This window comes from Apteryx rowi, unplaced genomic scaffold (genome assembly GCF_003343035.1).
Source record: "Apteryx rowi isolate R43461 unplaced genomic scaffold, aptRow1 scaffold_16, whole genome shotgun sequence".
In the NCBI taxonomy this organism is placed as follows: Eukaryota; Metazoa; Chordata; class Aves; order Apterygiformes; family Apterygidae; genus Apteryx; species Apteryx rowi.
The window spans coordinates 669,718-684,644 of record NW_020447863.1 but is presented as its reverse complement, the minus strand read 5'-3'; the positions used below and the strand labels follow the sequence as shown (position 1 = coordinate 684,644).

General features: G+C 66.3%; 2 protein-coding genes across 2 annotated transcripts in view; one reads left to right on the top strand and one right to left on the bottom strand.

Moving 5' to 3' along the window:
* The first annotated feature begins 214 nt into the window (after positions 1-214).
* PTRH1 (peptidyl-tRNA hydrolase 1 homolog) lies at positions 215-3,076 on the top strand. Its single transcript, XM_026059714.1, has 4 exons — positions 215-510; positions 925-1,024; positions 1,811-1,856; positions 2,417-3,076. The coding sequence occupies exons 1-4, from the start codon at positions 267-269 to the stop codon at positions 2,606-2,608; spliced, it is 582 nt and encodes a 193-aa protein (XP_025915499.1). The 5' UTR covers positions 215-266; the 3' UTR covers positions 2,609-3,076.
* A 4,412-nt stretch (positions 3,077-7,488) lies between these two features.
* CERCAM (cerebral endothelial cell adhesion molecule) overlaps positions 7,489-14,927 on the bottom strand; it is an 8,280-nt gene continuing 841 nt past the window's right edge. Inside the window, exons 2-13 of the mRNA XM_026059706.1 lie at positions 12,950-13,060; positions 12,175-12,292; positions 11,869-12,003; positions 11,468-11,672; positions 11,251-11,370; positions 11,040-11,116; positions 10,823-10,929; positions 10,587-10,719; positions 10,386-10,513; positions 10,099-10,302; positions 9,081-9,320; positions 7,489-7,943 (exon numbers count right to left, since the gene is read on the bottom strand). Of these exons, the coding sequence (XP_025915491.1) occupies positions 9,083-9,320; positions 10,099-10,302; positions 10,386-10,513; positions 10,587-10,719; positions 10,823-10,929; positions 11,040-11,116; positions 11,251-11,370; positions 11,468-11,672; positions 11,869-12,003; positions 12,175-12,292; positions 12,950-13,023 (1,539 nt within the window). The 5' untranslated portion in view covers positions 13,024-13,060 and the 3' untranslated portion in view covers positions 7,489-7,943; positions 9,081-9,082. The remainder of the gene's footprint in view (positions 7,944-9,080; positions 9,321-10,098; positions 10,303-10,385; positions 10,514-10,586; positions 10,720-10,822; positions 10,930-11,039; positions 11,117-11,250; positions 11,371-11,467; positions 11,673-11,868; positions 12,004-12,174; positions 12,293-12,949; positions 13,061-14,927) is intronic.

The following is a 14,927-nucleotide window of genomic DNA, read 5'->3' as shown; positions in this document are numbered from 1 at the left end:
GGGAACCCTGGGGGATCGGGGCTGGAGGGGATCAGGTCTGCAGAGGATTGGGGCTGAAGGGAGTGGATCTGGGGGAGCCCTGGGGGATCGGGTCTGCAGGCGATCTGGTCTGGAGAGCAAATGGGTCTGGGGAAGCACCTGGGGGATCTGGTCTAGAGGGGATCGGGTCTAATGGGAAGCAGATCTGGGGGATCGGATCTGGAGGGGAGCGGGTCTGAGGGAGAGCAGGAAGCACCTGGGGGACGGAGCCGGGGGGAGCCCGGCTGATGGCCGGCGGTGGCGCGGGGCAGGTGGCAGGCCTGGGCAACTACGGGCTGCGAGGGACGCGGCACAGCGTGGGCATGGCCGTGCTGGACCGGCTGGCCGGGCGGCTGGCGGTGGCCGACCGGTGGCGAGCGGACGGGCGGTGCTGCGCTGACGTGGCCGTGGCCGCGGCACACGGCGTGGAGCTGGTGCTGCTCAAGCCGCGGAGGCTGATGAACCTCAACGGGCTCAGCGTCGCCAGCGCCGGTGAGCGGCTCGGCAGCGTCCCCGGGGACCAGCCCGAGGGGGCTCGCAGATCCCTGGGATCCCGTGGGGCTTCTGCTACCTTAGCCCAGGGCCCCGCTTTCTGCCCTGGGTCTGCCGTGCCCCTCAGACGCCCCTTGCAGGGGTTTTCTCTGTACAGCCACCTCCCCTCGGCTCGTAGCTCCTCCTGGACACGGTCCCCAGCTAGCTGCTGGGTGGCCCCGGCAGTGCAGGGGAACCGGCCAGTTGCAGAGCAGCCCAGGCTCCTCCACGCACCACCACGCCACCAGCCCCCGCGACAGCCCTGCCGTGTCCCCTGCCCTGCGGCACAGGGTCCCTGCAGCCCCACTCTGTGGGCCTGGGGCGCAGTGAACCAGTGTCCCCCTCACTTTTTGGGCTGTATTTGYGTTTCTAAAGCCAAGATGTACAACCTGAGCCCGGAAGACATTTACCTGGTTCACGATGACCTGGACAAGGCGCTGGGGAAGGTGGCCATCAAGCTGGGAGGCAGCGCAAGGTATGGGGGGAGAGGGAGGGGAGAACAGCAGCGTCCCAGCGGCTCTAAGCCACTCCGGGTGGCCCAGGCTCTGCCTGTGCGAGCTGCTTTGGGGCCTTGCCCTGCCCCTATGGGCACCAGGGCAGTTCCTGGCCCCATACCGCCAGCCCGCCAGTGCTTGCAGCCCCCCCAGCGCCAAGCCCTGGGCCTGATCCCAGCTACAGAGGCAACAGCTGGCTGTTTGGGCAGCCTCTCAATTCCTGCCCTGGCAGAGAAAAGGCAGGAAGCCTCCTGGAGACGGCTGTGAGCTGGATCCAGCCCATCAGCTGCACCACATGGACTTTATATAGTACTCCAGGGCCCAATGCCTCCACTCCGCCAGCCCAGCATCAGCTCCTGAATCAGCCCCGAGACGTTTAACTTAGGAACTCTTCAGCTGTGGGCTGGGGTGCCGATGGTGCTGGAAACTGCTCCTATCCTGGTTGCAGCAGGATTGCTCAAATTCAGCAGCTGCTGCCCAGAAGGATGCTGGGCCACGGCGCTCAGTCGCACGTGCACCAGCTGCAGTAAGAGCCGAGATGCCCAGAACGTGCTGTCCCAACCCTGCTTCCCCTCGTTCCCCCCACAGCCGGCCCCTCTCAGCCCCAGGGAGCTCAGACGTGCCTGCAGAGTTAGGGCACAGGAGCTGCACCCCCAGGTTGGGACAGACCACGGCCCAGAGTCCCTGCAGCGAGGGATCCCAAGCACCATCCCGTGGCGGGGGGGTCTCTCACAGACTAACGGTGGGTTTTGTTCTTCCCTCCCCAGGGGACACAACGGGGTCCGATCCTGCATCAGCGCTCTGCGCTCCGACGTGAGTGGGCTCCTGGGGAAGGGGATCTGTCCTGCCCCTGCCTTGGTGCTGGCTTGCCACCCCCCGCGCCCCTCGGACGAGCCCCAGCCCCCTTCCCTCCACCCCTGTGCTCGCCCCCCCCTTCCCTCTGCCCCTGCTTCCCAGAGGGCCTGATGTTGGCTTGGCCCCAGTCGAGGACATGGAAACAATTAGCTCAAGTGGATCCGCCTGGCCTGGCAGGAGCCTGGGGCCCAGCCGAGCCYGACAAAAGCCTCTTCCCAAACTCCTGGTTTTTGGAACAGGGCCTGAAACCACCCCAGGGGAAGGTGGGGAGGCCCGTTTCCCTCACTGTCACCCAGGCCATCGCCCCCCTGCAGCACTGTCCCTCGTCCCCTCAAGCTGCTCAGAGCTAGCTCCAGGGCCTCCGGGCTCCGCTCCCGACCTCTGTGCCAAGGGCCCACAAGCCTCTGCCATGCTGATGTGCCTGGGGGCAGCTCCCCTCTCAGCCTGGCCCCTTCAGGTGCCTGCTGGTGGGGACCAGCCACCAGCAGCTCCTCCAGTCGCTCCTTCTTCCTCAACAGGAGATGACACGGCTCAGGGTCGGCATCGGGCGGCCGGAGGGCGGAACGACGGTGACCTGCTACGTCCTGGGCCCATTCAGCAGCAGGGAGCAGGAGATGCTGCAGCAGGTCCTGGCCCAGGCAGCCACTTGCCTGCTAGAGCACATCCTGCAGAGGAGAGCACCCAGGGGAGAGCCAGGGGACAGGGGGTGACGCTAACCCTGGAGGACCTGTGTGGCTGATGGCTAGAGCACTCTGGGCTCTCCTGGGTGACCATGGTGCTGAGCAGAGCGGGGTTTGCCAGGCGTCCTGGCAGGACACTAGGACAGTCCCAGTCCAGCCCCATTCTCTTCACCTGTACGGATCCAGGCAGCTCCTCTCCTGCACAAACCTCTGCGATGGCTTTATAAGGCGGTTTTGCACAGACGTGAAATAAACCCACAGCCCCAGCTCTGCCCTGCTCCTTCTCCTGCAGGGCTGGGTCCCGTTGTGCTCTCCCCTGCGCCACCAGCTGAACTCCGGCTGTCCCTGACTGCTGGGCTGGTCCTGGCTGGAACTCTGGGCATCGTCCTGTCCATCTCATGGACTAGAAGTTGTCATTGGCTGTAGACACAGTTCAAATGTGACAGATAGCCTTAGAGAGCCCAACCGCGTCCCCTCAAATCCATGTTCCTGTCCCTGTTCCCCCAGCCCRGGCTGGAGGGAAACTTGCAGAGGGGAACGGATGAGTAGCAGGAGCCAGACAGCCCCTCTGAGGGCTCCCCCAGCTCTTCCTGGTGTCTCACCATCAGGCTGCGGCAGGGGCATGGGTGGTTCCAGAAGGGGTAGCTTGTGAAGGTGGCCGGAGCCTCTCAGTCTAGGCATGAGGTGGGTCACAAGTAGCTGCATCTTGAAGGGCACCTTGCTAGAGATCCCAGAGAAGTCTCTTGGGGGCAAGACTGGATGCACCTGGCTAGAGCTGCAGGGCCAGAGGGGAGAGGAGACACTCAGGGAGGGAGGGGATGGAGGCAATGTGGCCCCAGTGTGCAGGGTTTGACCCCTGCAGAAGGGGCCTGAGCAGGGCCCTGCTGAACGTGCCAGGAGGAGGAAGGCTGCATGCATGCGGGAGAGGGATGCAGTGTACCTCCTTTTGGGTGCGTTTAGCTCATGGGTCTTGCTATCCTTCAAAGCCAGCAGCTCCTGCGTCATCAGCCTGTTCCGCAGCATGGCCCAGCGCTGGGATTTTCCCCTCTTCTCCAACGGCCTCTGCACAGGAACAAGAGGGAATTGGCTGGGTGCCTGCTGCGATAACCCTTGGGCTCCAACCCAGCAGGCTACAAGGCAAAGTCACTGGTTCCAGTGGGATCYTGGGGGCTATTTCCTGCTCAGGAAGATGGGATCGCAGCCATACAGAGAGGGAAGAGATGCAGGGTAGGGCACAGCTCTGTGACCGCAACTGGTGTGGCTGGGGAGGGAACATCATGTCCTGGGGCTCAGCCCCAGGGGCTGCAGCCTCTCACCTCCCTGMGGTCCCTGCTGCTAGCGCTGCTTTTGCTCAGAATACTCTCCATGCTCCCCATGTGCTCCATCTCTTTTGAGGTCCTGGGCTGGCGCTGCTGTTCAGACATCATCTTCCCCACCTTTGCCCGTGAGTCCTCCTCCTCCTCACAGCTGTGGGAGCAGAAAGGACAGGCACATGCATGGCCTGGAGCAAGGGAGCCACCAGCACCCCATGTCRCATCTAGCTTTGAGGTGGGCAATACCATGGAGGTGCTGAGCCTGGCCAGGTTGGGGGCAGAGTCGGTGCCCCCCTCATGCCCAGGTCTGCCTTTCCTTGCTTCCTCCACTCCARCTCTTTGCAGCTATTTCTCCCTCAGGAAAATGCTAATCTTAAGGGCTTTAGAAAAGGTGTGGGGGGGGGGGTCCCCTTTTGAGTGTTGTGTCCCTCTTTTCACCCTCATGGTGATTTTCCTGTTCTGACTTCTGTAGGCTCCAAAAMCACTTTGACTTCGTTGAAAAACAGTGGAAATAAAGAGCCGCCTGGAATTTTATACCTCACCAACACATGAGATCTGCTCTCACTGAGCTGAAGCAATTGGCTGGGAAGTTTCAGGGTTGTCTCACAGTTTTGGAGTTAGATTTTTTTTTTTTCTTCTCCAAAACACTGGAGTTTTCRACAGATGGGGAAATTCTGGCTCCTCCTGGCAAGAGCTGTTATAGGTCTCATRCCAGACAAGGCAGCCCAAGGAAGAGTTTCTCCCCCCAGCACTGCTGCTTCCCAAAGGCCCTGGGCTCTGCTTGGCAGGTCCTGTCCAGGCTACTAGCCTGTGAGGTCTGCTGGGTGCAGCGCCGCAGAGCGAGCAGCCTCTCACCCACCTCCCAGGAGGCACTGGAATGGACCTGGGAGCCTTGCTGGGTCACACATACCGCAGCGCCGCTGCTGCTTCCTTCAGCTGCTCCAGCTGGCACTGGACCTTCTACCTCGTCTCGTCCCCTAGCCCCTGCAGCATCTCACATAACGTGGTTAGCGTCGAGATCACCTGCAACCAGGAGACAGGCAAAGAGGCAGAGGACAGATGTCCCCAACCTCCCATCACCTTTCCACCCTGCCGTGCCACCCTTGCCTACACTCACTTCCCCTCCCACACACACTGTCTCCCCACTGCAAAGCTGCTCCAGTGCTCAGAGCACCCCAATACCGGCTTCCCAGGGAGAGGGGGATGAATGCTGCACATGGCTATGTCAACCCCTTTGCTCCCCAGCGATCCCTCCCYGGGATGGGGGCTGGGACCTTGTGGTTGCAGACCATGCGCCTGGCCATCTCTTTCTCCCTGTCCTCCAGGAGATCCACTTGGATCTTCAGGTCACGCATGACCACCTGGAGCTGCTCGTTATCCTTCAGGAGGTCCCTGTTGCAGTTGTTCAACCTGCCCAGCTGGGCTCTGAGGGCTGTGTTCTCCTGGATGACCTGTTGGATGGTCTCAGACATCCTCCTGTGCATCTCAGCTGCCAAAGCATCCACCCGCTGCTCCATCTCCTTCATCAGGCTGTGAAGAGAAGGGGGCACAGCCCCCCAAACCGTGGGTGAAACCCACCTCTGCAGGGCTAAGGCTGCAGCTACCCCCAGGTGTACCCACCACCCTGCCAGGATGGAGGCTCACTCCATCCCTCGCAGCACTTTCCCAAGCACCTCCATGTCACCCACTCTTCCAGCCCTGATTCTCCTGATGACCTGGGCAGCCTGGGAAAGCATTTGCCCACATCCCCAGTTGCAGGGAAACTGAGGCACAGTAAAGTGACAGGAACAGGCAGGAGCAGGGCTTGGGGAAGCCTCTCATCTCCAGACAGACCTCTCCTTGTCCAGCATTGCTTTCTGCTCCAGGATCTTGACTATGATCTCATGCTTCTCCTCTTCCTTTTTCAGTTGCTCTTCCAGCRATGTGATTTTGGCCTTGAGCTCTCCGTTTTGTAACCTGAGCTCTTCCACCTGCTCACCTGCCAAAGAGACCCCGAGAGGTCCCTCCTGCCGGACATGCTGCAGGGTGCCAACAGCCACGGCAGTGACGACGCTCACAGCGAGCTGGAAAGCTGCACCCACCCTGAGGACCGTGGCAACCAGGGTCCCCTCAGCACCCACCCAGCTGCTAGTCCGATGCCGAAAGGGGCACCCAGGTGCCAGGCAGGGGTGGAGAGAGGGTGGCACTAGGGGCCTGGAAGGGAGCTCGGATCTCCCCCAGCTCCCCTGGACAAGGGTTGGTTGCAGCATTTCTAAGGAAACTGCTCCTCCACCSCAGGCAACCCTTGGTTTTCAGCCGAACATTGCCCTGCGGGGCATTTGCTTGCTCCGGAGAGCTGAGGTTTAGCACCACACAAGCAAACGCCTCCCCTCCGAATCTGGCCACAGACCCAACACGGGCTGGTGCCCAGCAGGTCTCAGCTGCACGCGCTGGTGCTCAAGCTGCTGTTGGGCTTTTGGCTCCAGGGCCAAAGCCTCTGCTGGAAACACCAGCACAGGGGAAGCACTTCCACCAGCGGTGCCCGGGGAAAGGAGAGCTCTGCAGAAACACCACCCGCCTTTCCAGCCCCGAGCCTACGCCTGCGCCCCGGCGTCCTCCTGGCTGTGTCCTCCCGCCGGCACCAAACCCACCCTGACCTCAGCCCGGAGCCCCCTCCAGGCGCTCCGCACCGGACGACGCGGGACGCAGGGGGGGGACGCGCAGCCTCGCACGGGGAGGCTCGGCCTCCCCCGGCCCCGAGGAGGAGCCGGGGCCGCGGCGAGGCGGGAGGGGAGGGCAGGCCCCCCGCGGCCCCCCGCACGTTACTTAGCAGCGATTTCTCCACCGTGAGCTTTTCCCGGAGCTCCTGGGCGAGGCGGTACACCTCGGCGAGCTGCGCCTCCAAGGCCTCCCCGTGGGGCTCGCCAGGCTCCTCCGGCAGCGGCCGGCRGTCGCGGAGGGCGGCGATGCTGTCCTCCCGCCGGCACAGGGCCGCCGGCAGCGCCTCCTCCACCTGCCGCTGCTCCTCCAGCGCCCACTCCGGCTTCTCCAGCGGCACGGCCTGCCCGCTCGCCATCGCCCGCCCGGCCACGCTGTGCCGAGGGGGGCCGCGGGCGAGGGGCACGACGGCTGAGCCCCAGCCCTGCCGCCCCACCAGCCGGCAGCAGCCTCCGCAGCGACGGCCCCAGCATTCCGGCCCCAGCATTCCGGCCCCGGCAACGCCACGCGGGGCTGCCCGGCCAGGCCCGGTGCTAGCTCGCAGGGGTCATCCCTGCATCCTCCTGCTACAGCTCCAAGGACAGGGGTGGGATGTCCTGGGAGGGCGAGGGAAGCACGGCCACGCGGCGCCACAGCAGCTCCCTCCTCCTCCTCCCACCCCGCTTTCCTCCCGCCCTTCCCCCTGGATGGGTTTTGCTCCCCGGTGGACCATCACCTGCCAAGGGACCGCCAGGCCCTCRCCGAGGGACACGATGGGGAACGCCACGTGGGGCAAGGCCGCGCAGTGGAGCAAACCCCCCCGGCACGGCAGCTCAAAAAAAGTCTGGTTTAATCCTCCCTGGGCTTCAGCCCCAATGTGACACCGGCAAGGGACAAGCCCAGATGGCAGCAAGGGACAAAGCCTGCCACCTCGTGAGCGTCCCCCCTTTCTCCAGCACCTGCAGATCCACGTGCAACGTCCAAGGAGTAACGAAAGAACGGTAACATACAGCCCGCGCCCCGGGCTCCACCAGCAGCCGGCTCTCGGAAGAACAACCCCCAAAGTCCAGACGGGCAGGAGACGGTGGAGTTTCGTATTGCTCTGGACTGTCCTTCCCTCCCAGGGAGATGTGTCCCCAGGAGGGATGGAGCGTCGTGGTCCACAGGTCCACAAGTCCCTCCGTCGAGCACGGAAAGAGTTCTGGGGTCTTGCTCAGAGCCCATGGGACAAATCCTGCGTCGGGGCCTGATGTGCACAGTTTGARGGACCCCGGGGGGTCCAGCCAGGGCGGCTGAGTCGCTCAACCACGAACGGGCAGGACCAGCCATGGGGCAGCAGCCTGCAACACTCCCACCTTGGTCACGGTGCCRCGTCCCTAGGGAGAAAGGAAAAGCACCGCGTTAGTGGTTAAGGCCAGGCTGGCTGCAGAGGGACAACCGACCCCTGCCACCCCTGTCAGCCCTGCCTTCGATCCCGGAGCCACCRCGGCGCTCGGTGCCAGCAACCCGCCGCGGGCAATCGCCTGCCGAGCCCATCGCGCCGGGGCTGGAAGCTCTTCCCACCTTCCCACTCTCTTTGGCTCCTCCGCCAGCCAGCCAGGGTCACTTCGCACGGCCGGCGTGAAAAACCAAACTCCCCGGACGCCGCAGCATCCGCCGCCCCGGCTCTGCCTCCGAGGGGGCCCTGGCAGCCCCGACCCCGGGAAGGAGCCACCGGGTGCGAACCGGGATCCTGCCGGCTTGCTAACCCCGGCACCCCCGGGCTGCCCCGGCCCTCTGACGCGTTCGCGCCTGGAGGAACGGCCAAGGGCGGATTGCTTCGCAGCCTCCCCCGGCCTGGCTGCTCCCGGGGCGGCTGTCGCTGCCAGCACTAGCAACCTCAGACAGCAGGACCGTGTCAGGGGAAGCGTGGCCCAGCGTTAACCGTGGCGGCGCCGCCGGCGGGCGCAGCAAACGCTGACGCCGGGACGCTCGTCTCCCTGCATGGTCTCCCCTGGGAAACGCGGACCTCCCGTAATACGTGCGGGAGGGCGAACAAGGACCAGGACCTTCAGGGTGAAACATGCCCCTACGAGAGGCCCCAGCACTCTTCAAACTAGGGTGGCTTTTGCAGAAGGTGACAGAGTTTTATCCCTTCCTTGCTCGACTGATGGGAGAGAGGCACGGAGACGGGAACAGCAGGAATCTGGTCTCCTGGTCCCCTCTAGCCCCACTCAGGACACCTGGGTCCCCAGCAGGGACTGCACAGCCATGAACTGTGCCCTTGCCCTCTCTTGCCTCAGTTTCCCTGCCTGGAAGAGAAGGCGCCTTGTCTCAGCTTCCTGGTGCTTCAAGGCCAATGGGAAGAAGTCAGGCAGCAGAAAAAAACAGGAGGCTGAGATGCATCCAAACACAGTGCTCACAGGGAGATGCTTTCTGGCTGCTCAGTCCCCCACCCAGCGCCACGTGAGCCGGCAGCGAGGAGGAAGGGATCGGACACGTGTCCCGCGGCCGCTCCCGGAGGCCTCGCTCACCGTCAGAGCTCGTCGCGAGCGGCCGAGCGGATCGAGTGACCCGCACCGCCCCGCGAATCCTTCAGGGTCTTCTGCGAGCCGTTCCAGCCCGTCTTCTTGGAGTCGTCGTCCCAGATGGTGGAGGTCTCCGTGTCGCTCAGCCAGTTGGTGTCCCCGGCGTAGTGGGTGGGATGCACCAGGAGCGGGTGAGCCGAATACACCAGCAGGTCCCGCGGGGCAAAATGCCGCTTGTACTCCTCGCTGGGGAAGGCAGAGCAGACACAGGAGAACACATCCAAATACGGAGCATGGCTCAGTGGAGAGGAAAGAGCTGGAAAAGGAGGACTGACCACCTGGGGCTGCGGAAGCCACCGCCTGGGGCAGGCGATGGGCAGGAAGACGCTCGCCGCCGTGCTTGGACAAGGGGTCCCGGGGAAGGCAATGCGCCCGGCTGCACGGCCTCCTCCCTCCTCCCCGGCTCTGAGGGAACGTCTCAAACCGCGGCCAACGCGCCACGCCGGGGCCGGCCGCCTTAAAACCCGCTGCCCCCGGCCGCGGCGGGGCCAGGAGCGCTCCCCCCCCCCATCACCCTCACCGTGCCCGGGGGGATGCGGCCGGCCGGGGAGCATCGCCCAGCTCCGTGGCACGGAGGGAGCGCGGCGGGGGACACGCCAGACTCGCCCACCCCCCAAAATCACCTCTCCCCCCCCCGAMCCCGGCCCGAGGGGCAGGGGGAGCCCCTCAGCAGGGGACATGCCAGACCCAGGGGTCCCAGCGCCGGGGGGCTGCTCCCCCCCAGCCGCGGGGCTGAGATCCCGGCTCCGTCGGCGCCGCCGCCGTCCCCCCGCCCCGCGCCGGCACAGGGCCATTTTCCAGCGGCCGGCGGCCAAGCAGCGTCCGGGGGGGAATGAGCTCATGCGCGCAGATGTTTTCCTTCGGCATGAGTAACGCCGCGGAGGACGGGGCAGGGGGGGCAGGCGGCGGCAGCGGAGAAGAAACACACGTCCCTCGGCCCCGGCGGCCCCCTCCCGCTCCTTACTTGGGGTGCTTGTCGTACATGATGGGCAGGAACTCGTCCACCGGCAGCATTTTGGAGAGGGGCTCGGCGGCCAGGAGCTTCCGGGCGCCCCGGCGGGAGATGGCGTAGGCCAGGGTCCAGTAGGAGTAGCTGGCCACCACCAGGTTTCGCACGCCCTCCACGGGCGCCTCGTCCTCGGCGTTCACCTGCTTCCGGCCCAGGTAGCTGCGGGGGGCGGCGGGCGAGCCGTGAGGGCCAACGCGGGGCCCCCGGCCGCCCCCCGCGCCGCCCCCCGCGCCCCCGCCTACATGAGGTCCCAGTCCCGCTGCGCCCGCTCCAGCTCCTCCATCAGCCGCCGCAGCCGCGCCGGGAAGGAGACCTCGAAGCGCACGTCGTCCTCGAAGACCACCGACCGCTCCAGCCCCCGGGAGGCGATCTGCGGGGAGGGCACGGAGGCGTGAGCCCCGCCAGCCCGCCCCGGCCCCCCGGAGCCCCCCTCGGCGCCGTACCTCCTTCCAGACGTTGTAATGGCTGAGGAAGCAGCCCACCTCGCCCTTGGTGAGCGTGCGGCCGGAGAAGGGGTCGTAGTAGCCCGGCAGGAGGTCTACGCCCAGCACCTTGATGTCGCTGCTGTTGAGGGTGCTGCGAGGCGAGGGGCCGCGTCGGCGAGGCGCCGAGAGCCGTCCGCGCGCCCCGTCACCGCCCCCGGCGCAGGCACGCGCGCTCCCCGCCACGGCGCGGTCACCTGCCGTCCACGGCGTCCACCACCCGCGGGGCGATCTCCAGCTCCCGCAGGGAGTCCAGCATCCGCCGGCGCCGGTCCGGCCTCCGCACCAGGTTGATGAGGAAAATCTGGGGAGGAAGCGGAGGGTCCCGCCAAGGGGTGCCGGGGACGACGCGCGCGGCCGCGGGGAGCCCCCACGGGCACTGACCCGGGACACGGGGGTCCCTCGGGCACTGACCTCGTCGAAGCCCATCTTGGTGAGCGGCTTGGGCAGGAGGGAAATGTGCCTGGAGCGCTGCATCGGGGGGCCGTCCACTGCGGGGAGACGGGACGCGGGGCTGGAGGGGGCAGCCGGAAAGCCCTGCCGCCGGGACCGACCCCACCAGCAGGACCCCCGTGCAGGGGGCCGGGGGACATCCCCGGGGGTCCGCTCACCCGCAGGCGCTCACCCATGGCTTCCAGCGTGAGATGTACAAAGTTGACACGCTCGTCCTCCAGCGTCTGGTGGGCCTTCACGGGGACGTTGATGTAGCCAAAGCGCTGCTGGTTGCACACGTGGACCTCCACGCCTGTCGGATGGAGCGGGTGAGCATCTCGGGCCAACGGCCCCACTGCCTGCCCACCCTCGCGCCGCCACGACCCTCCCACGGGCCCCCAGCGCCTCACCGGCAGCCTGGCACGAGTAGGCGAAGACAATGATATCGTCGAAGGACCAGGTGTAGTTGGGGTGGGGAGGGTAGAAGGCCAGCCGGGACGTCTCCTCCTTCCGCAGGTCRATCAGGAACGTGGCGTAAACCATGGGGACAGCGAAGCAGCCTACGCGCTGGCGGTTCTTGGTGGGGAAGTAGTCGGCCGTCCGGCGGTAGTACCCCTACGACACACACCGGCGTGACGCCTCGACCATCCCACGGGCTCCTCCATCCCACGCTACAGCACACGGCAGCAAGGGGAGCCGCAGAGATGCCGTTCCTGAGGACACGGAGCAGCATGGGGCYGGGGAAAACACCAGCGGGGCTCTTCGGGGCGAGCAGCAGCCCCGCGCAGCAAGCCAGGCGCCCGCGGCATACCTGCGGCGTTATCCCGCACCAGAAGTTGGAGTAGTAGGTCTGGGAGTCCAGCATGGGGGCGACCACCGACTTGTTCTGCGCCATGAGGAACTTGAGGGTCTGGTTGTTGGTCAGGATGCTGTCCGTGTCCACAAACTAGGGGCAAAACACACATCCCCGAGGTCCGGATCTGCCGCCCTCGGCCGCAACTCCCGTCTGCCACCTCCCACACGGCGGCATTTGCCCCGGAGCTGGGGGGACCGGGATGGCTCTGGGGGGGGGGTGTCTGGGGCAGGGTCCCGCTCACCCCGTTCCCAGTTTCCTCACCAGGATGTAATCAGCCCGCTGCTCCCGGGCGAAGGTCAGAGCCTCCTGCTTGAGCCGCATGAGGTTTTCGTAGCGTTTGTCGCTCCAGTGCTTGGGACCGAGCTCGTCAGGGTAGGAGCTGCGCCGGGGAAAGCAGGGGTTAACAGCGGTCGCAGGGAACGTCTAAACTCGGTGCGCACCGCGTGCCGGCTGGCTGAGTCAGCTCAGCATCTGCTTCGCTGCGGGCTCGTGCTGGCAGCGGCCGCGCTCGGGAGCGGAGGGATTGGGTGGGTGCCCTCTCCCGGCCCCCCAGCCCCGGGCCCGTCCCTGGTCCCTGCGGGCAATGTGGCTCCGTGCGGCTGCCCAGGCAGCGAGAGGGGGAGAAATCCAAGCCCAGGGCGGCTTCGCGTCGCRGCGGCTTCCCCGGCAAATGCATTCCAGGCGGAGGGGCCGGCTGGAAACAGGCTCTCGCTGTCTGCAGCTAGGTACGGGGCCTCCCGCCCCGAGCGAGCCTGCGCCGGGGCGGCCCCGCGCCGCGCGCTGTGCCGGCGGCTCCGGAGCCTGTCCTAAACCAGGCTGGAGCCACCCCAGGCTAGAGGAGGGAGATGGAGCATCTTCTGCAAAAAGCTCGGGGGGGGTCAAGCACCCCCACGTAAGGAAATGCAACAGGGAGAGGCTGAAGGAGGAGGGGGCACAAGGCGCCGAGGTCTCACAGCCTGCATCTTGCAGCCGGCCCCTGCTCCGGGCCCTTCCCCGGCAGCCGGGCAGGGAGCGGGACGGGGCCCTGCAGCCTCACCTGGGCTCCTCCTCCGCCTGCCACTGCACCGAGTGATAGTCCTTCCCCACGGCCGCGAGCCATTCCCGCAGCATCTCCGTGGTGTTGTCCGAGTTGTGGTCCGTCACGCACCTGCGGAAGAGGCAGAGGCGTCAGCTCGGCTCCGGCCCAGCCCCGTATCCCGGCCCCAGACGGCCCCCCTCCATCCTGTGGGATTTGAGGAGGCCCCTGTCCCGAAAAGGAGTGGATGGGGCTCAGCACCTCCTCCCTACAAACACGCGTCACCGGTCCAGCGAGCAGCAGGGCGAAGAGACCAGGCTCCCGGGTCTAACGCCCGACGCACAAGGCGCCTGGGCTCCGGGTGCCTCAGTTTCCCTCCGTACACCTTTGCAAAGGCAGCCGCGAGCCAGCTAAGGGGGAAGGCGGCGTACGAGGCAACGGGCAGGTTGGCCCAGGTACGGGGGCAGGATCGATGCACACCACAGCCCCCCTCTCCAAACAGCACCGGCAGCCCGGAGCCGCAGCTGCCCCTTCAAAGGGAGCCAAACAAGTCCCTCTTCCCAGAGCTAAAAACGCTTCTAGAGTCAAGACGCTGACACCAGCAAACGAAGGAAGCAGGATTTGCTTGGAAAATTAACATGCAATTTGAAGTAATTACGACTGCGCTTGCAGGAGAGGGCACGCAGAGGGGTAATTTCTTCCAAATTACTGCCTTGCCGGCCACAGCTCCAGACGGCGCGCGCCGGCCTGGGGCCACCGGCTCTCATTTCTCCCGGGCCGAAATTAGCTCATGCCGAGCTTCGCCTTTCCAGTCCCAGCCCTGCCGCCTCCCACTCCCGACCGGCGCGGGCTGGGGGAGAGGACGGACGCTCCCTCCCCGTCCGTCCGCGCACCACGTTGCACCGACCGGCTCCAGCCCTGTTCGCCCAGGAGCCGCTCGGCGGGGACGCTCCGACGGGGCTGAGCCCCCCGTCGCGCCGGCGGCGGCCCCCGAGTCGCCAGCCCACTGCGAAGGCACCCGAGCGGCCCCAGCTCTCCAGCGGACCACGCTTTGGGGTGCCCCACAGCACCCGGGGCCGGAGCCATGGGGGGGGACCCCCCGGAGCATGGGCAGAGCCGGGGCCACCGGCTGCCGCGTGCCGCTCGGCCTCCCGCACGGGGCTCGGCGGCAGCGGAGAGATGCGCACGGATGGCAAAGCAATCGGATGCTCTTTAAAAGCGCCATATGGCCCGGCCGGCCGGGGGAGGCTCCTGGGGGCTCCGGCGGAGCGGACACCCCTCGCCGGGCGCCCAGCACCCACTGGGCGACTCCTGCCGGTCCCCAAGCATCCTTCGCCCCCGCCGCCGGGACCCTGCTCCCAGCCAGCCCCTGCCTTGCCCCCCCACCCCGAGAGCGCCCGGAGGAAAGTTTCCGATGAGCTCAGGCGGGAGGCTGCTGCGAGGACGGGCTGAGCCGGGGGGTCGGGGCCCCCGCTCCCCCCGCCACCCCCAGCACGGTAAAGGGGTTTGGGGGGATCCGTGGGAAAGGGGAGGGAGGGGGCCAAGCCCCGGGGGGGGGGGGAGGCGGCGTTTCGTGCTGATGTGGACAGGGCCCCCCCAGGCTCCCTTCCCCTCGCTGGCCCCACAGTTCCGGCAGGGGAAAGGCAGGGGGCTTCCCGCCTCCGTGGCCGGGGGGCTTCACCGTGGGGCAGCCCCCCCCCCGGGCAGGTCCCCCACCCCGCGCCTGGCGCATCGCCAGCCCCCGGAGGGGCACTAACCATCAGGGTCCCTGCTCCCCACAGGGAGTCCCGTTACCCACACGAGTCCCCTTTTCCCCCCCAGGGTCCCCATCCTCCCCTGCCCCTCCAGGGTCCCTGCTCCCTCCAAGGATCCCTGTTACCCCCCCCAAAAGTCCCCATTGCCATAGGGCCCCCCATGGTCCCTGTTACCCCCATGGTCCCTGTTACCCCCCAGGGTCCCTCCAGGACCCCCACGTCCCACAGGGTCCCCGTTACCCCTG